Here is a 22676-nt window from a genome sequence, read left to right on the forward strand (position 1 = left end):
CCCAGTATCGCCTCTTATGCAGTGCCCCAGCAATGCCCCTTAAGCTGTTCCCCCAGTAGTGCCCTTATACAGTGCCCCCAGTATTGCCTCTCTTATGCAGTGGTAGTGCCCCCCGCAATGCCCCTTAAGCTGTGCCCCCAGTAGTGCCTCTTATGCAGTGCCCCTTAAGCTGTGCCTGGTGTGCCCCCAGCAGTGCCCTTATACAGTGCCCCATAGCCCAGTAGTGCCCTTATACAGTGCCCCATGGCCCCCAGTAGTGCCCTTATACAGTGCTCCATGGCCCAGTAGTGCCCTTATACAGTGCTCCATGGCCCAGCAGTGCCCTTATACAGTGCCCCATGGCCCAGTAGTGCCCTTATACAGTGCCCCATGGCCCCAAGTAGTGCCCTTATACAGTGCTCCATGGCTCAGTAGTGCCCTTATACAGTGCCCCATGGCCCCCAGTAGTGTCCTTATACAGTGCCCCATGGCCCCCAGTAGTGCCCTTATACAGTGCTCCATGACCCCCAGTAGTGCCCTTATACAGTGCTCCATGGCCCCCAGTAGTGCCCTTATACAGTGCCCAGCATGGAACTCCAATGCCCCTTAAGCTGTGCTTCCAGTGCCCCTTATGCTGTGCCCTCCCTGTGCAGTGAGCCAGTACTTACCTCTGGGTGTGTCCACTTGAGTCCTTCTTCTGTTCTTGACACGCAGCGTGCTCACAGGCCCGTAGTCCCTCCTCCATCAGGCTGAGCGGCTCCCAGAAGTACAAGCGGAACCGGCGTGCGCGATGACGTCATCGCAGCCGGCGTCCAGAACCACACACAGGCACAGAGAGATTCTCTGTGCCTGTGTGTGGCTCTGGACGCCGGCCGCGGTGAGAGAATGTGCAGCTCACCCTGGCGATGGCAGGCAGAGCAGAGGACCAGCGCGCGGCAGGACGGATACGGACGGCGGACCTGCAAATACAGTAAGAGTGTCTCCTCCGGCTCCAGCAGCATGGTCGGCGGTGGTGCCACGGCCCACGGGTGTGATGTGCTGCTCTTCTTGGTGTCACCCCCTTGAAGGGTGACACCAGGTGCGGGACGCAACCCCCGCACCCCCCTAGTGACGCCACTGCCCATATGAAGCCAGGTGCGGGGTGCCCTGTGGACATAGAAGAAAGTGAGTTAACAAAGGTAAGTTTTACCATAACTCATTTCCTTCTTAAGGGTCCATAGGGCTCCACAGGGAGACCTTGGGGATGTCCCAAAGAAGTAATTGGGGACGCTCCTGCGCTGAGGGGAGCATCCTGAGAGGCAAATGTATCAAAGGCATAGAACCTTAGAAAGGTCTGAACAGAGGACCAATTGGTCACCTCACAAAGCTGTTTAGCCAAGGCGACACGGCCTGTGTGTAGGCCTGTGGTATAGTCATGCAAAGCCAACTAGCTAATGTTTGTCTGTTGGCTGGCCATCCGTACTTGTGAAATCCATAGAGCACAAATAAGGAGTCTGATTTACAAAGGGAACTGGTACGGTTAACATATATCCTGAGGGCACGGACCACATCCAAGGAGGCCTCACCTGCCGAGAGGTCTGGTGATTGAAAGGCCGGGACTACAATTTCCTCATTAATGTGGAAACTAGTAACCACTTTAGGAAGCAAACCAGGGCAAGTCCGAAGCACAGCCCTGTCCTGGTGGAATATTAGAAATGGGGAGCGACAGGAGAGCACCCCTAAATCTGACACCCTTCTGGCGGACACTATAGCCAGAAGAAAAATAGCCTTCGCTGCTAACCACTTGAGTTCCACAGAATCCAGGGTTTCAAATGGAGGACCCTGGAGGGCACGAAGAACTACTGACAAATCCCAAGGAGCCACTGAAGGGACAAAGGGAGGTTGAATCTGGAGGACACCCTGGAGGAAGGTGTGGATATCCGATAGTGAAGCAAGTCTATGGTGGAACCAAATGGACAGAGCAGAGACATGTACTTTCAGTGAGGCCAGGCCGAGTCCAAGGTCCAATTCAGCTTGAAGGAAGGCCAGGACTCTGGAAGTCCTAAACACCTGGGGGTCGTAGCTTCTGGTACGACACCATTGGCAATATGTATGCCACACTCTGTGGTAGATCCGAGCAGAGGCTGGTTTATGCGCTCTGAGCATAGGGTCTGATTCAGAGCCGGACGCTATTTGCGGTCGTTCGTTCAGAAAAAAGGGGTGGCTATTCAAATGAACCGTTCGCTCTTTGCGGTCTGTTCACGCCTCTGTCTGAACGAGCGAACAAAACTTGCGGTCGTAATTTTGAAAAATACGCCCCCTGGCCACTCGCACCATACGTCATGTCTGCTATTTATTAGATTAATCGAGTACATCGAACAGCGTATGAACTGCTCGCTATTCTTGTGGTTGGTTTTTCCTACCGCTATCTTGCGAGCAGTTCTGACTATAAAATAACCAAGTGACGTGGTCAATGACGCAGCTGCATTAATTATGCACACCCTTAAAACGCCCGTTTTGACCTTTAAGCACGCCTGCGTTCTGAATTCCACTCCCAGTTTTCAAGCACCTTCCCCTGTTACCACCCACATACGCCTCCTCCTGTCACTCAAAATAGCAGGCATTCGCTATTTAGCGAACAAACGATTTTCGGCTGCACTGACTGGTTCGCGCATGCGTATTACAAACCGTACGCATGCGCAGATGTGCGAACATCGCTCGGAACGAGCGAACGGCCATTTACGAGCGGCTCTGAATGAGACCCATAGTTTTGACTACAGAGCTAGAGAATCCTTTGGACCTCAGGGGGGATGTATCAAGAGCCATGCCGTCAAAGACAGATGACCCATATCCGGGTAAAGGTAAGGACCTTGAGACAACAGGTCCGGTCATTGAGGCAGCGGGAACAGAGTGTCGATGGAGAGACTCTGAAGAGCTGAGTACCAATGACGTCTGGGCCAAGCTGGAGCCACCAGCAGGACAGTGCCTCCGTTTTGTTTGAACTTCCGAAGAACTCGAGGAAGAAGGGAGACTGGAGGGAATAGGTACGCAAACTGGAAGGTCCACTTCACTGATAATGCGTCTACAAAGGTTGCCTTGGCATCTCCTTTTCTGGACCCGTACACTGGCAGTTTGTAATTGTGTCGGGAGGCCATGAGGTCCACCTCTGGGAGGCTCCATCTGTGCACTAGGAGTTGAAACACCTCTTGGTGAAAAGACCATTCCCTGGGATGCACGTCGTGAAGGCTGAGGAAGTCTGCCTCCCAATTGAGAACTCCGGGAATGAACACTGCAGAGATGGCCGGGAGGTGACCCTCGGCCCATGTCAGAATGCGTGACACTTCTGTCATTGCTGCCCGACTTCGAGTGCCTCCTTGATGATTGATGTAAGCCACTGTTGTGGCATTGTCGGACTGAACCTGTACAGGTTTTCCGTGAAGTATGTGCTGGGCCAGTTTGAGGGCCCTGTAGACAGCTCGAAGTTCCAATATGTTGATTGGCAGGGTTGATTTGACCAATGTCCAACGGCCTTGAGAGTGCGGACCGGTCACTGCGCCCCAGCCCCGGAGACTGGCATCCGTTATTAGGATTACCCAGTCCGGGATCCAAAAGGGGTGATCCTTGGTTAGATGAGATGTCTGTAGCCACCCAGATAGAGACAGACACACCTCCAGAGAGAGCACCATTGTCTGTGCTATGATCTGATGGGGTAACCCGTTCCACCTGGAGAGGATCAGCCTTTGCAAAGGCCTGGAATGGAACTGAGCATATTCCACCATGTCGAAGGTGGACACCATGGATCCCAGAACCTGCATTGCTGAGCGGATCAACACTCGGCGACTGTGGAGACATCTGCGCACTCGTAGTTGAAGTGTGGAGATCTTGTTTGGTGTCAGAAAGATTCTCTGATTCTGAGAATCTAGCAGGACTCCCAGATGAACCATTCTTTGTGAAGGATTCAGGGAGGACTTTTTCCAGTTGTATAACCATCTGGTTCAGAAGCCGATGAGACCCATTTGGCTTCTGAACCAGAAAGAGAGTAGAATAATAACCAGTCCCTTGCTGAGAGAGCGGGACTGGCACAATTACCCCTGCTTGCAGCAAGGACTGTATGGCTTTCTGGATTTGTAAGGCCTTGTTCGGGTCTGAAGGAGGGCCTGTGTAGAAAGACTGGTGGGGTGGCTGTCGAAGAAATAAGAGGGCGTACCCGTGAGAGACCACTTCTCTTACCCAAGCATCCGTGGTGGTTTGACACCAGCACTGGGCGAACTGAAGAAGTCGGCCTCCCACTCTGAGATCCCCCAGAGGGAGGCCCGTCCCGTCACGCTGAAGGTTTATCCTCGGGTTTTGAAGCAGGGCGTCTTGTGTTCCAGGTCTGCTTGGTCCTGGGTTTGGCAGCCCTAGTGAAAGCTGACTGCCTAGGAAAGGACTGACCTTTAGGCTTTCCTTGAGGATGAAAGGACTTAAAGGATGTAGTCCGAGGCCTTGTGGTAGTAGTTACAGAAGGGAGAAAAGCAGTTTTTGATGCTGCCAACGTGGTTACAATCTTGTCAATGTCTGGCCAAACAAGATCTCCCCATTGTAGGGTAACCCTTCTAGGCCTTCCTTGGTATCGCATCTGCCTTCCATGAGTGTAGCCACAGGGTACAGCAGGCAGACACATTCGCAACTCTGAAGGTTAGGAGACTGGCATCTAATGTCGCTCTCCAATATAGGAAGCTGCATCTCGAATGTGAGCAACAAAAGACATCTGATCCCTAGAAGCCTCTGAGGGAAAAGAGTCTTCAAGTGCGTCAGTCCAGCTCTCTATAGCTTTGGCCACCCATGCAATAGCCATGGTCGGACGGGCAACAGCTCATGAAAGAGAGTATATCAATTTCAGGCAATATTCCACCTATACGTAGGATCCTTCAAAGAGGTAACTGTAGGGATAGGTAACGTAGTGCTTTTAATTAAACGCGTAACATGGGAGTCCACCGCAGGGGTGGGTTTCCCAGTTTGAACAATGAGTCACAGGGAATGGGTAACAGGAGGTCAGACGTTTTCGGGGCTGAAACCTCTTACCAAGCGTCTGCCAGGCTGCAGCCATGTGTTCAGTTAGTTGATCCGATAGAGGGAATTCTGCTGAAGCCACTTTCTGTCGTTTAAGCAGAGGGTACTTGGATTTAGGGGCTGGCTCGTCATCATTAGTAAGCTGGATCTGACAGCTCGCACCAAGGCAGGAATATTAATTTTTGACCGACTCTTATCCTACTCCAGAGGGGAGTCAGTGTTAGAGAGATCAGCATCTTCGTGCTCCTCAGGTGATACTTCAAGTTCTGAGAGTTGCATGGGTAGTTGCGTGGGTAGGGGCTTCTCACCTTGTTTGAAAGGCAGTAGAGGTAGCCACCAGAATTTGCACTGAGTTAGAGAGAACATATACCCATGGTGGGGGTACAGGAGGTACCTGTATCGCCTGAACCTGTTATGGCAACTCCAGAGGTGGAACTACAGTCGGAACCGCTAAGCAGTCCGCAATAGTAGCCAGCACTTGAGAGAAAGAAGCCCAGGTGGGCTCTTGTACAGGCGCTGGGGAGTCTGATGGGCCTGGTGGAGTATAATGCTTACTGCATAACCCATCTTGTATCAAATCCTCCTCACTTAAGCCTGCAGCACATAATTTGCATGATAGCAGTATGGGTGCAGATGCCGGTTTGTTACTCTTGCCTTTGCTAGACATAGCTGCAGAGCAATATGGCACACAATATGGCCCTGGGTATAATACAACCACTGTGTATGTAAGATACTAGTAGGAATGCAATATACTGGTCCTGGCTTATACTTGGGCAAGCTGCAGGAGCACACAGCACAAATTTGGCATAGTGCAATAAACAACTGTATGTGACAAGCCTCACAAATACTTAGTTTTATAGATGTGAGGCACAGTAAAAACCATGAATATACCTGTATGTTAGGGCAAAGTCAGAGAAATAGGGAAAGATATATGCTGACAGTATAGAGAGAAACAGACAGGCAGCACTAGCATAAGTCACATACAATGCAGAAATAACATAACAGCAATATGGCACTACAATCAACTACCTAGACTCAGTGCCTGATAGGCTATAGCGCTACATACGCTGACTCCAGGGAGAGGTATGTAAGGGGACCGGACCCTGCGTTTCCCTGAGAGCTGTGGCTTGTGCCTGAGAGAAGATGGCCGCCAGAGACCTCTGAGGGGGCGCGGTCGGAGGAGGAGAGCAGCTCAGGGAAGTGAGACCTCAGAGGAATGGCACCCTGAGCTGAGGGGAGGGGCTTCAATGGGGAAAGCTAACCTCCCCATGCTGATTGTTTAACCATCGGGACGCTGGATTCCCTCTCCATATGTATCCTGGTGGTCTAGTGGATCACATTGGACGGAGCCTGTGTTCACACTTAGCTTTGCGGTATGACTGCCAAATCGGGGGTCACCACAAGCGATGACCCGCCTTACCTGTCCCCTTGATGTCCAGGTTGCAGTCTGGGTCCGTCCGCAGGGCCGGCTAGAGAGGACCCCGGGATGCCCGCCAAAATCCCCAAAAGAAATTGGCGTTGCGGCGCCCGGAGGGGTGTCGGAGTGGCAGCGCAGATGTCCTGTGGACAGTCTGCTGCTGCAGCTGCTCGCTCATAGTACAAAAAAATAAATAAACAAAATCATAAAATAAAAGCTATTTGGGCTGCCTAAAAGCCCACTGCATAATGGCGACCCGACTCCGGCCGGGCACCGACGAAACTGAGGTTTATGAGGTATCAGATCAGGTATATGTGTATCATGGGGAGTGGGGTAGGTATGACATGAAATAACCATTAGGGATGCTGTAATATGTGAGCAGAGTGAGATTGGGGGCACATTAGAAGGTGGGGGGCACAGCATGCTGCATTTAGTAACGCTGTACAAGGTGAATTTAAAAATGCTGTACAAGGTGAATTTAGGAACGCTGTACAAGGTGAGTTTAGGAACGCTGTACAAGGTGAGTGGGAGCATGTTGATTTAGGAATGCTGTACAAGGTGAGGGGGAACATGTTGAGTTTAGTAATGCTGTACAAGGTGAGTTTAGGAACGCTGTACAAGGTGAGGGGGAGCATGTTGAGTTTAGGAACGCTGTACAAGGTGAGTGGGAGCATGTTGAGTTTAGGAACGCTGTACAAGGTGAGGGGGGAGCATGTTGAGTTTAGGAAGGCTGTACATGGTGAAGCAAGGATGTAAAGAGGGAGAATAGGAGAACAGAGCCTTGGGGAACACCTAATGTTAAAGGAAGCGGAGCTATGAGAGGAGATGGAGGAGGAACGGTCAGGAAGGTAGGAGGACAGCCAGGAGAGGACAGTATCACACAGACCAAGGGAGTGAAGGATTTGGAGGACAGGGTGGGTCACAGTGTTAAAAGTAGCAAAGAGGTTGAGAAGAATGAGCAGAGAGTAGTAGCCCTTGGATTTCTCAGGAAGGAGGTCATTGCTGACTTTTGTGAGGGCAGTTTCAGTGGAGTGGAGAGAATGGAAGCCAGACTTAAAAGATTCAAGTAGGGAGTTAGAGGAAAGAAAGGTGGTAGGACGGTTGTAGACAATGCGCACAAGGAGTTTGGAGGCAAAAGGGAGGAGAGAGATGGAGCAGTAGTTGGAGAGAGTATTAGGATCAATTGTGGGTTTTTAAAAAATGGGGGTGATAAGGGCATGCTTGAATGCAGAGGGGACAGTGCCTGATGAGAGGGAGATTGAAGAGATGGGCAAGATGGGAACAGTCGATGAGAGAGGGAGCGGAGGAGGTGGGAGGGTATAGGTGGAAGAAGGGGATGACCGAATGAGGGTCATGACTTCATCTCCAGATACCGTGGAGAAAGAAGTCAGAGTTGGTTAAGATGGATGGGGAGGGGTTTTCTGGGAAAGGAGGAGGTGGTGTGCTGAGGGTCGGGTGGGATGTGATGTCCAGACGTATAGAGTAAATTTTAGATGTAATGTAGGTGGTAAAGTCAAGGGCAGAGAGTGAGGAAGGGGTGAGCAGAGGAAGGAGTTGAAAGTGGCAAAGAGACGCTGGAGGTTTGAGGACTGGGAGGAGATAAGGTTCAGCACTGTAGGAAGAGACCATAAATGTGAAATGGAGGAAATCTGCATTGGAGCTCCATTTCCTCCACTATCGCTTGGCAGTTCATGAGCACTTTTGCAGGTATCTGGTGCATTTGGAATGACAGGGTTGAGGTGTGGATCTGCAAGGGTGAATAGTGACCGCTGGAGTAACAGAGCTGAAGTAAGGGAGGCATTGTATAGAGAGATGGCTTGTTCAGGGCAGGAGAGAGGATAGGGGAGAGAAGAGAGCCGAGCAGGGAGAATAAGGATATGGTGTCGATAGCCACAATGTTATGCTTAGTGATTTTAGCCTTGGGAAGCAGAGGTGGAGAAGGGGTAAGGTTTAAATTAAAAGAGAGAAAGTGATGGCCAGAATGGGGAATTGGTGTAAGGAGTTTAGATGCATAAGATTCTGTTGGGACATCGATAGGGATATTGAAGTCCCCCAAGATGAGGGCGTGAAGGTCTGAAGAGAAGAAGTGGGGGAGCCCGGAAGAAAAGTTGTCAAGGAATTTGGAGGGAGTTCCAGGAAGGGGGGGGGGGGATAAATGACACCTACTCGAAGGTGAACCAGTTGGAGAGAGGCACATAGCATGAACCCCAAATGTAGAGAATGAAAGGGACGGTACTGAGGGTATGAGTTGAATGGAATAACCAGAGGATAGAATGACCCCCAACACCACCACTATGGCACCATTATGGCGACCACCTAGCCGGGGGTGTGAGAGAGTGAGGCTCCTAGAGCCACAGGAGAAGTGGTGTCTGAGGGGGAACTCTAGGTTTCGGTAATGGCTAGGAGATTCAGAAAGTTGGAGTTGAATGGAGAGGTCATGAGTGGGTACCAGTTTGTTACAGACAGATCTGGCATTCCAGAGGGCACAGGAGAGAGGGACAGAGTTAATAGGACAGATGCCACTATTATAGACATATAAGATTACCTGTTACTGTCAGAGTAAAATTAACCCTGAGTTCAGTCTCCAGAGACCCGTGAGTCACGATACATGAATATTTATTCCCATTATCGTCTATTGTTGTAGGGTTTAATGTCAGATGACTGGTAACATTAAACGTGTGGTCTCCATTAGTAACTGCGTCAGTGGTGCAGATTCCCCGATCCAAGGCCATGCAGCCAGGGGAGCCTTTATTGTATCGGACCCAGCGTATGGTCACAGGCTGGGGGTAATAATTGGTGGCTTCACACATGACCGATTTCTCTGTTCCCAGCAGAATGAGGATATCTTCTGGTGTCAGCGAAGCAGATGGATGAGCTGCACAACAAGAAGTCATTATCATTAATTATTTTGTTGTATATAAAGTAAATATCAACTGGAGATGCGCTAACCCTCTCTTATATCTACTGTATGTGGTTCTCACATCTACATTAGACATTTTCACAATGGTCCTAAATTTTATTCTAAATCATCACTATATCATAATATACATATATATGTGTGTGTGATGAGTGTGTGTGGTGTATATATATATATATTATAGGCTTGCCACATCATCCCTTTAATTCGGGACACATGACTTATGCAGGTTCTGTGGCTGGCTGACTTCAAGGGATATATTGGTAAATTTACTAAGAATCGTGTTTGGTTTCAGTTTAACTCTCACAGCATCACTGAAACTCGGGTGACTTTTGCCAGCAGAGACTCACAAATTTACCAAGAATCGTGATTAGCAGAATTGAGTTTGTTGATGGTGTATGTGATCGAGATTATCCCCGAGTTCCCTGAGTCTGACCGCAGCCAAACTCACTCGAACAAGCCACCCGCACATATCAACATACCAAAGTAGTAAGCCCCAAAAAAGGGGTCCACCCTCTCCCAAGCACCCCAGCCTTATGCTGAAGCCCAGGGTTCTTCCCTGCACCCCTGGCCGGTGGGTGCAGGGGTAATATTGAAGATAATCGATTTATACTATTGTTTTTTTGTTTTTTACATTGGAACTACAGGTGCTAGCGTGTCTGCCCTTTGGCAGTTGTGGAACTACCAATGCCAGCATGCGGCAGGCACCCGTACCCCCACTGTAAAAAAAAAAATAGTAAAAAAACAACATGACACATACACTGTATAAATTATACATTTATTACATACCTAACACACTCACACATACTTACCTTCTGCCAGATGATCTGTCCCCTTCTCCCGTAGAATTCCCATGGTTTACCAGTAAAAAAGAAACAATAGTCACCTACGCCCTGGTGTCGCATCTGTCCCCTTCTCTAGTAGGCTCCCCGGGACTTGGCAAAAAAAAAAAAGGTACCCGTTCCATTTCAGACTGTAGAGATGTATGTGGACTGATAACACATACATCTCTGCCCCGATGAATGACAGAGACCGGCAGGTTTCTGTCATTATCCGGGCCCCCCATCAAATCAGGGGCCGCCCTACAGTTAGTGGTCGCTGATTGGCTGTGATCCACGTGCTGTTGACTGTCAGCCACATTGGTCACAGCCAATCAGCGTCCGCTAACTGTAGAGCGGCCTCTGATTGTGTGGCGGGCTTGGAGACTGCAATCTCGACCAGACACGATTCTTAGTAAAAGTATCCCCAAGCCTCCATTTTACCTGGTTTTAATCAGCCACAGAAACTGTGTCATTCACATGTGTCGCAATGTATCACAGAACAGCTGTTAGATAGATGAATTGGGGCCGAATACATTTATATTGATCACTGAGAATTAATTAGCACACCCCTATTTACCTCTGGTCACTTCTCCCAAGAGCCCTAATGCAAATGGCATCATCAGCTTTGCAAGCAAACGTATAAAACAAAGAAAAAAGCTGCAGCACCAGTGAAACAATAAACAAATCAGATCATTCTCCCCATAGTAATAATGTGTGAACAAAACTGATATATCAAAGTGTACATGTCAAAAAGAGAAACACGGGAAAAGTGTCAAGGGGTGTGCTATTTGGTTATCAGTTGTCAATTTGAATGTATTTGGCCCCAATTCATCTGTCTAACTTCTGCTCTGTGATGCATTGTGACTCTTGAGCAAAGCCGATATAAAGGGGCCATCACAGGGAGCACCTGCCCCGAGCTTCCCTTTCCCTGGTGACCCCCTTAGAGCTACAGTGCACAACAGGACTGCACTGCGAGATGTAAAAGAGAAAAGGGAGGTGGAGTCTGAGCAGGGGCGGGGCTACACAGCACTGTTCAGTCAGTGCCAGCAGCATGGGAAAGACAGGAGGAGCCGGCAATGGACATCTTATTACTTAAACATAATTTCGCACAACCACTGCGTACAAAGGTGCAGCGTCCATACTATAGCATCCACACTGAATCAGACCCTATGTGTTTATGTGACTATATATGTGTTTGATTATCTGCGTGATAGTATGTATGTGTGTGACTGTATATATGTATGTGTATAATTATCTGCGTGATAGTACGTATGTATATAGGTGTGTGACTGTATGTATATATGTGTATAAGTGTTATTGTATTTATGTGTGTGTGACTGTATGTGTATATGTTTGTGACTGTTTATATGTGTTTGTGACTGTATGTATATATGTGTGTGTGTATATGTATTACTATGTATGTATGCATAATCCCCAACCATCCCGATTTTGGCAGGACAGTCCTGCTTATAATGTACTGTACCACCTGTGGGTGTCCCACTGAGAGGAAAGGTAGGGACGAGCGCTCTGGCCTGCTGTGTGCGTGAGGCAGGGGGCCGCCCAGCAGCTGGGGAAGCAATCTACATCCCAGCATGTCCTGCCACAGTTTTCCCATTAGTGCATGCTAAAACTGTGGCAGGCCATGCTGGAATGTGTAGTTCCACAGCAGCCGGAGGTCTGCATGTTGAATATTCCTGGTATACAATACATTTTTCTCTTTGTTCCTGAATCTGTGTTGGTGTAAATCCTTGGATGGGTAAGTGCATGTATTTATATTTTCTGCATTATGCACAACGCACATATTCATTTGAATCGCTTTGGTGGGCAATGAAACATCATTCGGGTGATTCGAAGTTAGTAGCAGGGAAAGCAGTGGGTGCATCCATCCGTGCAAGTGTCCAAGATGCACTGCGTTGTGTCCCATCCATGCATTTCTGATGTGGCTAACAGGCGGGGACGTGTCGCGGGTGTGTAGGTTTCAACAACTGCGTCTAAAGACGGTGTTCCACTGGCATCAGAAGCCATGGACCCTCAGACATTCTGCGCTTCCCATATGCAGGTGTATTGTCTGATGGTGCAACTGATAGTGCATCTTTTTAGGGGTTCACGTACATCTCTGAATAAGGCACACTAGCCTCTATATATTACCACTCACCTGACACACGCAGAGTAGATTTCCCAGACGCTTGCTTAGGAGTTACAAAAACAGTGCAGGTATATTCTCCTTCATCAGAGAACTGGACACGTGGGATATGAAGCTCAGCGTTTCCTCCGTATAATTCACTCTCCACCATGTAAGATCCTGTTCTATATGACTTTCCTATTCCAGAAATTTTATTATATACAGGGCCAGTACTTCCATTCCATAATTTTGTCCAGATCACATCAAAAGCTGTTCCGAAAATATGATCAGAGACATAACAGGGTATAATCACGTCTTCCTCTCGCAAAGCTTCGATCTGTGATTTGCTCATAGTGACCTTCAGCGCATCTAACAAATGAATAAAATATTAAAGGTTAACTGTGTCCAAAAATTCAAAGAGTTACAGTTATTATTATCTTTTATTTATAAGGTGCCAGAAGGGTCCTACACAGTGGAGGAACACAGCAACGTTACAGAGTACAAGTGTCTTCAGACAGAGTGGTTACATACAAGAAGACAATGTTACAAATTTATATAATTAAAATCAGATTATGTAATGAAACATTGGTAGAGATAGCCCTGCTCGCACTCTAGAGGGGCTGGAGTGGACACAAAGGGACAGAGGTTATGAGAGAGAGGTTATGGAGAGTTATGAGAGGGGGGGCAGTAGCCTTGGTTAAACAGATGGATTTTGAGGGCAAATGTGAAAGCAGTGAGAGGGGGTGAATGTCTGGTGTGGCGTGGGTGGGCTGCCATAGGATAAGTGCAGCATGGGAGAAATCCTGGAGCTAGACATGGAAGGAGGAGGAGGTCAGGGAGGCGGTGAGCCAGCAGTCATAGGAGAACCGCATGCCAGCAACACTCCAATAACACGCCCATAAAATGGACCATCTTCGTGCGTGCACTAAGACATCTCCTTGTCACCGCCCAGGAACGCCTACTACATTTTCAATACACTTCTCCTTGCTTGCGACTGCGACTCTGCATGGACACAGCCGGGACTTATGGGACCACTGGCATTAGAAATGGCAAAGCAAAACCATGGGCATTTCAGGGCAGTATCTGGGAGGGGGCCTGAAGTGAATGCAAAAAAAACTGTTGCGTGGGCGTGTTATGGCAGCGCGTGGCGTGTCGACGAAAGCGGCTGCGTTCTCAGACGTACAGCCGCAGCCACAGAGGCCAAGTTCAGATGGAGTTCAGACTGGGACACTGCGCCAGCCAAAGGATGGTGTAAGTGTCGATGGTGAGCCGATGGTGGATTGTTCACTACCACCGGCAGTGTTACAGTGTGCGCGGGCAGTGAAAGTGGGCGTCTCAGAGTTTTCACATTTCAGCCCATGCTAATAAAAAAGGGGAAGACTGAATTTAGCATTTGCATATTATCGCCGCTGCGGTTCCGCAAAAATGCGCAGCCACGACCACAACTGTGTGCACTTCTGATCAGGCCTTGTATCCACATAAAATTTGTGTAGCTAGAGTTCTGCGCAATTCTGAGGCATGTGCACAGAGGAGGCGCCTGTTTCAGATGGATCTCCTGCACCCAGCATGGCGCACGTGCCGATACTACTGATGGAAAAACAGTGGGCAGAGTGGCTTCCCCATTGAACCCATATAGATCCTTGCAATTAGCCCTACAGCAAATATAGAGATAGTAAATCTGGCTTGCGCATCATCACGCAAACACGGACAATCTGTTCCCTACTTAGACCCTTTAATACCTTCCGCACAGCTGCGATGATCATTTACATTTATTAAAACATAACATTTATTCAAACAATTTAAATATCTACTGCAGTGAAATATTAAAATGCAGAAAGAATGTAAGTAGTAAGAAAATACATGGGAAGTGAAAAACAAGTCGTCCATGTGCTGATGGATTACGCAATCAAAAAAGCAAGAGAAAAACTTAAATGTCCAACAGTGGTGCACTGGAGAGTTCTAATATTAAAACATAACTTTTATTGATTCAATAGTATAATATAAATAACGACAAGAGAAAAGCGAAAATTAGTTATGTGGCATTGTTATTACTCTGTATTTACTGTCTATATCTCGCATAAGCTTAAAAGGTCACAACTGGTGTGATAAATCAAAAGATGTATTTATTGTGCTTCTTATTGACAGATTACATATACTAGAAATTTATCGCCACTTGGTAGATAAGCCAGTGTTCATTCGTATTTAGAAGTGACAGCTAACTGAAGATAATTGTCATATTGGAGTCAGGGCCTGATTCAGAGACGCTCGCTGTTTGCGAGCGCTGGCTCTGAATCAGGGCGGATTTTTATTTTTTTATCCACCTCCAGGCCGCTCGTAAAGCTGTGGGTGACCACCCACAGCTTGTGCGAGCGGCCTGGCGATGGTCGCGATTATCGCGACCATCGACATTGTGGGGAGACCCTAAGGTAGGGTCTCAGCACTCGCAATGCCGAGTGGACTTCCTGCTCTATTAGAGCAGGAAGTCCACTACTGACATCACGAGTGATGTCAGTAGGGCCGCCCCAAACGACAGGCGTTCCTTCGGGAACGCCTCCGTTTGTGCAGCCACCACCCCTACCCGCCTACAAAATGGGGCGAGCCGGTTTTGTTGCGAGCCCTGGAGCGAGTGTGCGCACTGGACCACCATCGACCCGCTTGTGAGTGGGTCTGAATCAGGCCCTCAATCGTTTCTGTGTGATTTCTCACTGTATTAAGCTCTATATCCTAATCAGTAACAGGAATCTATGCTTAGGGCTCAATCCAATTAGGTGCGAATTGCAAGTAGCGAGTTTGTTTCTTTAAACTCGCACACTTCGCCGCAAAGCACGCTCCTGACAATTCTCCAATCCAATTAAAATACCTATTCGCACAATTCGCAGCGGAGGGGTGCGAATTGACTGCCAAATGAGAATTGCGAGAAATGCATAAAAATGTGGGGAGATCATCCTGGAGGGATCAGTATGATTTACTGCCGGCCGCATCCTGGCAGCGGCAGCCCGACAGAGGAGGAAATCCCGATCGTCTAGAGAGGTAAGTATATCTAATCTAATTCCCCCCCCTAACCCTCCTTTAGGGTACCTAACCCTAACCTCCCCCCAAGTGCCTAAATCTAATCCCCCCTCTAAGTGCCTAAACCTAACCCCCCCTTCCCCACCGCCTAAACCTAAGCCTAACCCTAACCTCCCCCTGGGGGTACCTAACCCTAACCCCCCTTTCCCCTAGCCTGACCCTAACCTCCCGGGGGGGGTGTCTAACCCTAAGTCCCCCTCGGGAGCCCTAAACCTATCGGGTTTTGATCGGGATGCCGGGCGCCAGTCTCCCGGCGTAGGTAAAAAGACAGGCGTCGGGATTTCGACCACCTGTCATTTAACCCTTGCCGAGATTAAGCAGTTGGGAAGCCGGTGGTCGGCATTGCGTCCGCCGGCTTCCCGACTGCTTCCCATCCTGGACCCCCCAAAATGGATAATTTCGTTAGCAGGACTGTATAGACGGCTGTTTGTGGCCCTTAGGCAGTTACTGTAGGTTTTTAAATGGTGTCAAATGGTTGATTTGTGCTTTTTTTTTTAAATGCAAGAAAATTATAAAAAACAAAACTTTTTTCGTTTAATCTTAAACGAATTAAACGAAAAATGCAAAAAAAAAGTAGGAAAAAGGTGATTTTGGGGTACTTTTGAGGGCACCTTGAAAAATGGAAAAAAAATGTTAAAAACAATTATTATCCAACTAAAAAATTATTGTAATTAAATTTGGCGTGCCTAAACTAACGAAAAAGTTGATTTTGGGAAAATTTGAGGGCATTTTTTTTAACCTCAAAAAATGAAGTAATTATTGGACTAAATAAGCTAATTAGAAATGTCCAATTGCCTAATTGGTCATTAGGGGGGGTGTCCAAGGGGTTCAGCACAGTGTTCCCAAATTTTAACCTGCAAATTCAGTCTGACTGATCAGTGCGAGTTGCTAATTGGATTGCAAAATGAATTCGCTATGCAAATTCGAAGTGAAAATCGCAACTCGCACCTCACAATTCACACCTAATAGGATTGACCCTTTAGAGTCCTAAGGGGCCCATTTATTAATAATCGCAGTTTGCAATGCGATCAGGGCATGCAGTATCGCCCATGATCGCATTGCAAAAGGATGTATTAACCGGCACATGCAGGGTGACGGGAGCCCGTTCCTGCGATGTGGCCGGAGTGCATTCGGGGCTGCTGCTGCGCAGTCCCGCGGACTGCACATGAGCGGCGCCCCATTGCCGGCGGAGGGATCTGGGAGATCCCTCCGCTGGCTGATATGCGGTAAGTGCCTATAGATTACAGCGGCTAACGCGATCTTCAGATGGTGTTAGCTGCTGGGGACAATATCGGGAATGCTTCACATTCCGGATATTGGTACATTTGGCAGCATCGCATCCCCCATAGAAACCTATGGGGGAGGCGGCTGCCAGCAGCAATGGAGGAATCACAGCAGGTATCAGAGATACCCGCTGCAGTCCCTCCTTCATACGTCCGGGGGATATTTAGTATTGGATTTTACCTCAAATATTGAATGATAAATGGGCCCTTAAGTGTGGATGCCTACAAACAGTTGTACCATGAGCCTATCTGTTATTATACACAATAGTGGCTCTTAATTAGTTGTTGAGTGATCCTCCCTAAGTGCTATTGCCATAATAGTGATTATGAATATCTTATGTATAAATCGATATTCTCACTTATTGATCAACACTAATTAGGGTTAGAGTATAATGTGAAATTGTAATCTAGCGTTACACCTTCTCCCCTCCAATGGAAAGTATATCTCAAAGCATTAGTAGAGGTGCATTCTGGGACATATATGCAAATTTATACCTGGTGTTCTTGTTCACATATATGCTCAATATAATTTTTATCACTTGTAAAGGAATAGGTGGGAGAAACACATAAGCTGAGTGTCTTATAGTCTCCTGTCTGAGTACAGAATAGTATTAATCTTCTATTGAGCCTCTCATGTTTTTTATTAGAAAGCAGCTTCCAGGCATCTAGACACTGTTGTGCCACACTGGACTCGCACTGTCACCATATAACAAAGCCCTCTCGGGATTTACTGGCATAATCTTAGTTAAGACATTTGTATCACCTTTAGACATGGTAGGAACTGGCAGGGCACGCCGCAGGACCGACGCAGCGTTTCGCTAATAGCTTTATCAAAGCAAGGTATTTATATAATACCATGGAATCAATAATAAAAGTTATGTTTTAATATAAGAACTCTCCAGTGCACTACTGTTGTACATTTCAGTTTTTCTCTTGCTTTTTTGATATTTATATTAATATGTCTGTGGTAGCACCCCCCTCTCTCTAATTATTAGATCAGTTACTGCGGGGTTCTCATAAACTTAAATTCACAACAGACTATATAACTCTTGTGCGACCAGGTTACACCTATTTTGGGGACTACGCAATCAGCTTTCCAGAAAACACGGGTGTATCGGCCCTGTTACCTGGGCGTGTCGAAGCCAGGGACTGCGTCCATGGATGCAGCTTCACTGGTTCCAGGAGCGCGATTACAGCGGGCAACCTGAGTAACTCAGATGTCCGATGGTTATGCAGTTGATCCTATAGCTGCATCTTTGGATAAAAGGTGCATCATTTTACTTAAGACGCATCGTGCTGCTATAGCATATTTTCACAGAGCTGCTGTCCTATAGTGTCCACCTCTGAATCAGCCCCATAGCGGGGAGGGGGCAGAACACAGTGTTGGGGAGCAGCAGCGGGCAGAGGATGACCCAGCATTGACTGGGTCCCTTTACTAGTATTTAATAAACTAAAACACTTATCTTAATCACTTTACCTGGAGAAAGCCATACCGGTACGTTTGTTTGGCTTACAAATTTCGGACAAGAAGAGTGAAAAGGCCTCCCGGGGGTCCTGAGTGTAGTAGGCGGTCCACCCAGCCGGTGGCATGATTCGTGCTGAATAGCACCATTATGGCTCTACCCCCCCCCCCCCCCCCCTCACAGTGCTATATCGGGCTGCTCATCCTCCCAGTAATTATGCCTATACCCCAGGAATGGTGAAGTAAGCCCACTTGGGTGGCTCAAGAAAGAAAGTATATGTATTCCTGTGTCTAGTATAGACAGGTAACACAAGTGGAACAGAACTCTTAATTACCCCGCTGTGTACTTAGAAATGCAATGAAAATCGCAAAGTACAGCTCTCCCGATAAGAGCTGTCCTTTGCGATAGACTAGGATAGGGGATGCACGCGCCACGGGGGCAAATGGGAGGGATCCGATTGGATCCCTCTTAGGGGACATCCCGAAAAGAAGCCCATAGGCGTTACCCACTGGGACAAACCGCATTCTGGTGCTTAGTATAGATGGGAAATGCAGTAAAATGACATTTTAGGGGGTTTTAAAGCATTTTTCAGCTTAGCACATCCCACCCAGAGAGAGGTAAAGTGGATGGAGATAAAGTACCAACCAATCAGCTCCTGTCACTTTACAGGCTGTGTTTGAAAAATGACAGTTAGGAGCTGATTGGTTGATACTTTATCCTCTCCAGGGCTTAGTACATAGACCCCTATCTCCCAGTAATAGATCCTGCCTTCAAGTAGTTATAGCACTAACAGCTACCTGCATTTATGGGATTGGTATGAAATACCGCCGGACGCATGTTCGGTTCGAATCCCGACGCTGGTACACCGGCAGTGAAGATCCCGACAGGTAAGTATTTTCTACATTTACTAACCTAACTCCCCCCCCCCTGACCCCTCCCTTAGGGGTGCCTAACCCTAACCTCCCCCACAAGTGCCTAACCCCCCCTGTAAGTTCCTAAACTTAACCCCCCCTTCCCCGCAGCCTAAAGCTAAGGGCCATTTTGATATATATAACATTATTCGTGGGCCTGGTGTAGACCACACCCCCTCCGTGTACTGTGACACGGGGCGGAGCCACAATCGCCGGTGATTACAGCAATGCCTGGAGCATCTTGAGAATGCTTCGGGGAGCTGTAAGGGCAGCGGTGTGACCGTCTGAAGCCTCCTAAGGACGCTCCAGGCGACAGTGCTGCATAGATTCTGGCTGCAGGGTGCAATTCTAGGCCCCCTGCTAGCCAGGTGAGGCCAGCAGAAAAAAGCTCAGAGGGCCAGACCTAATGATTCCGGGGGCCTTATACGGCCCCTGGGCCTGAGGTTCCCCATCCCTGCCCTAGCCTAACCCTAACCCTCCGGGGGTGTGCCTAATCCTAAGTCCCCCCTGGAAGCCCCTAACCCAGAGGTTCCCAAAGTCCGCCATTACAGTCCACATTTTAGGGATATCCAAGCTTGAGTCCAGATGGTTAAATCAAATGGATTGAGGTACCAATTAAGTCACCTGTGCTCAAGCATGGATATCCCTAAAATGTGGACTGTAATTGCGGATTTTGGGAACCTCTGCCCTAACCTAAAGCAGCTATCCGTGCCCGCCGCCCGGCTTACCTTTGTTCGGTATGCCGGGCGTCGGGCTCCCGGCATAGGTAAAATGACAGGCGTCGGGATCTTGACGCCTGTCATTAGACCCTTGCCGGGATTAGACAGTCTGGAAGCCAGCGGTTGGCATTTCGACCATCGGCTTCCTGACCGCATCCCGCATTTATTTTCTATTCTCTTGTTGGCAATTGTTGTTTTTCATTTACTGACTATAGCTGAAGGAGCCTGTCATGGGTTAGGCAGATCTAACGTCTTTGAAACCTGATGGGTGTAAGAAAGGAAAATTTTACATTTTAAACCAAAATCCATTTTTGGAAGGAAGAGAACCATTTAAGCATGAGTTTGTGGCTGATGAAGCTGCAATCTGTTCTATAATATATACTGTCTATGATAAATACTGTCTAATTACGCCATTAATGAAGAGAATTTTCTTTACCTGGGAATAGCTATAATTACTGCTACGTTGCAACAGTCACTCAGCTGAATGTACATTTGGCCTACAGTTATATACAGCACAGGCTGGTTACAAAGTCCCAGTGCAACTTTAATACTGTACTTGAATAACTTTGGATGCACACATGATAAAAGCTCACTGCAAACGTCATATATAAAAGTTTTATTCGTATGCATTTTTGCTGTTAGTTTGGGGCTGATTTGTTTTCAGATTCTTCGTGTGACTATATAAATTTACTGCACGTGGACTTTAAAACCACCCTATAAAGTAAAGTCCTTTTAAAGCATTATAACCCGCTCTATCCCATACGTACATGTTTATAAAGGTGTCAGGGATCAAGGACTTGCAGAAGAAAAAGACAAACATTAGCTCAAATGTAACGAGTGCGAGATTTGCAAAATGCAGAGATTTCATCAAATTTAAACAATTGCCGCTTTAAATCTTTGTGCTAAATCGCCAAAATCTCTGCACTTTGCAAATTTTGCCCTCTATTACATTTGGGCCAATATGCCAATTTTTGTTTCTCCTACTGGGGAATTAACCTACCAATATAGTAAAAATGTAATCATTATATACAGTGCATTCACAGCGCTTCACTTTGTCCACATTTTGTTATGTTACAGCCTTATTCCAAAATGGAATCAATTCATTTTTGTCTTCAAAATTCTACACACAATACTCCATAATGACAATGTGTAAAAAGTTTTTTTTAGCTTTTTGCAAATTTAATAAAAAAAAAAACCTAAGAAATCACATGTACATAAGTATTCACAGCCTTTGCAATGAAGCTCAAAATTGAGCTCAGGTGGATCCTGTTTAAACTGATCATCCTTGAGATTTTCCTACAGCTTAATTGGAGTCTACCTGTGTTAAATTCAGCTGTTTGGACATGATTTTGAAAGGCATACACCTGTCTATATAAGTTCCCACACTTGACAGTGCATGTCAGAGCACAAACCAAGCATGAAGTCCAAGGAATTGTCTGTAGACCTCCGAGACAGGATTGTCTCGAAGCACAAATCTGGGAAAGGCTACAGAAAAATATCTGCTGCTTTGTAGGTCCCAATGAGCAGTGGCCTCCATCATCCGTAGATGGAAGAAGTTCGGAACCCCCAGGACTCTTCCTAGAGTTGGCCGGCCGTCTAAACTGAGCGATCGTGGGAGAAGGCCCCTAGTCAGGGAAGTGACCAAGAACCCGATGGTCACTCTGTCAGAGCTACAACATTCCTCTGTGGAGAGAGGAGAACCTTCCAGAAGGACAACCATCTCTGCAGCAATCCACCAATCAGGCCTGTATGGTAGAGTGGCCAGACAGAAGCCACTCCTTAGTAAAAAGAACATGGCAGCATGCCTGGAGTTTGCTAAAATGCACCTGAAGGACTCTCAGACCATGAGAAACAAAATTCTCTGGTCTGATGAGACAAAGATTGAACTCTTTGGCGTCAATGCCAGGCATTATGTTTGGAGGAAACCAGGCACCGCTCATCACCAGGCCAATACCATCCCTACGGTGAAGCATGGTGGTGGCAGCGTCATGCTGTGGGGATGTTTTTCAGCGGCAGGAACTGGGAAACTAGTCAGGATAGAGGGAAAGATGAATGCAGCAATGTACAGAGACATCCTGGATGAAAACCTGCTCCAGAGCACTCTTGACCTCAGACTGGGGCGACGGTTCATCTTTCAGCAGGACAATGACCCTAAGCACGCAGCCAAGATATCAAAGGAGTGGCTTCAGGACAACTCTGTGAATGTCCTTGATTGGCCAGCCAGAGCCCAGACATGAATCCGATTGAACATCTCTGGAGAGATCTGAAAATGGCTGTGCACCGACGCTTCCCATCCAACCTGATGGAGCTTGAGAGGTGCTGCAAAGAGGAATGGGCGAACTTGTCCAAAGATAGGTATGCCAAGCTTGCGGAATCATATTCAAAAATACTTGAAGCTGTAATTGCTGCCAAAGGTGCATCAACAAAGTATTGAGCAAAGGCTGTGAATACTTATGTACATGTGATTTCTTAGTTTTTGGGTTTTTTTTATAACATTTGCAAAAATCTCAAAAAAACTTTTTACACATTGTCATTATGGGGTATTGTGTGTAGAATTTTGGAATAAGGCTGTAACATAACAAAATGTGGAAAAAGTGAAGCGCTGTGTATACTTTCCGAATACACTGTCGAACGTTCGGGTCATGCCACATCAAGTGATCTAATTTTATTCCTTAGGTTCCCCAATCTTTATTCCTCTCGGTATACTAGTCAATGGGACATCAAAGCTGTAAATGTGGGTGGGATCCAGTGAATACCAAATAGTATGGTTTAGTATAAGACAGAGGGCCTGATTCAGAGCCGGACGCTCTGAACGAGCGCCCGCTCTGAATCAGGGCGTTTTTTTTTTTTCATAGTGCGGCCTTTTGGCCGCTCGCATAGCTGTGGGTTACCACCCACAGCTTATGCGAGCATCCATGATGATGGTCGCGATGGTCAAGACCAT

General features: G+C 47.4%; 1 protein-coding gene across 1 annotated transcript in view; it reads right to left on the reverse strand.

The window, feature by feature from the left end:
- Positions 1–22676, reverse strand: part of LOC148506240 (hemicentin-1-like) — an 89739-nt gene that overhangs the window by 53527 nt on the left and 13536 nt on the right. The window contains exons 2-3 of the mRNA XM_088447092.1: positions 12321–12656; positions 8973–9302 (exon numbers count right to left, since the gene is read on the reverse strand). Of these exons, the coding sequence (XP_088303218.1) occupies positions 8973–9302; positions 12321–12656 (666 nt within the window). The remainder of the gene's footprint in view (positions 1–8972; positions 9303–12320; positions 12657–22676) is intronic.

This window comes from Taudactylus pleione, unplaced genomic scaffold (genome assembly GCF_031769625.1).
Source record: "Taudactylus pleione unplaced genomic scaffold, aTauple2 ptg000418l, whole genome shotgun sequence".
NCBI classification, from domain to species: Eukaryota; Metazoa; Chordata; class Amphibia; order Anura; family Myobatrachidae; genus Taudactylus; species Taudactylus pleione.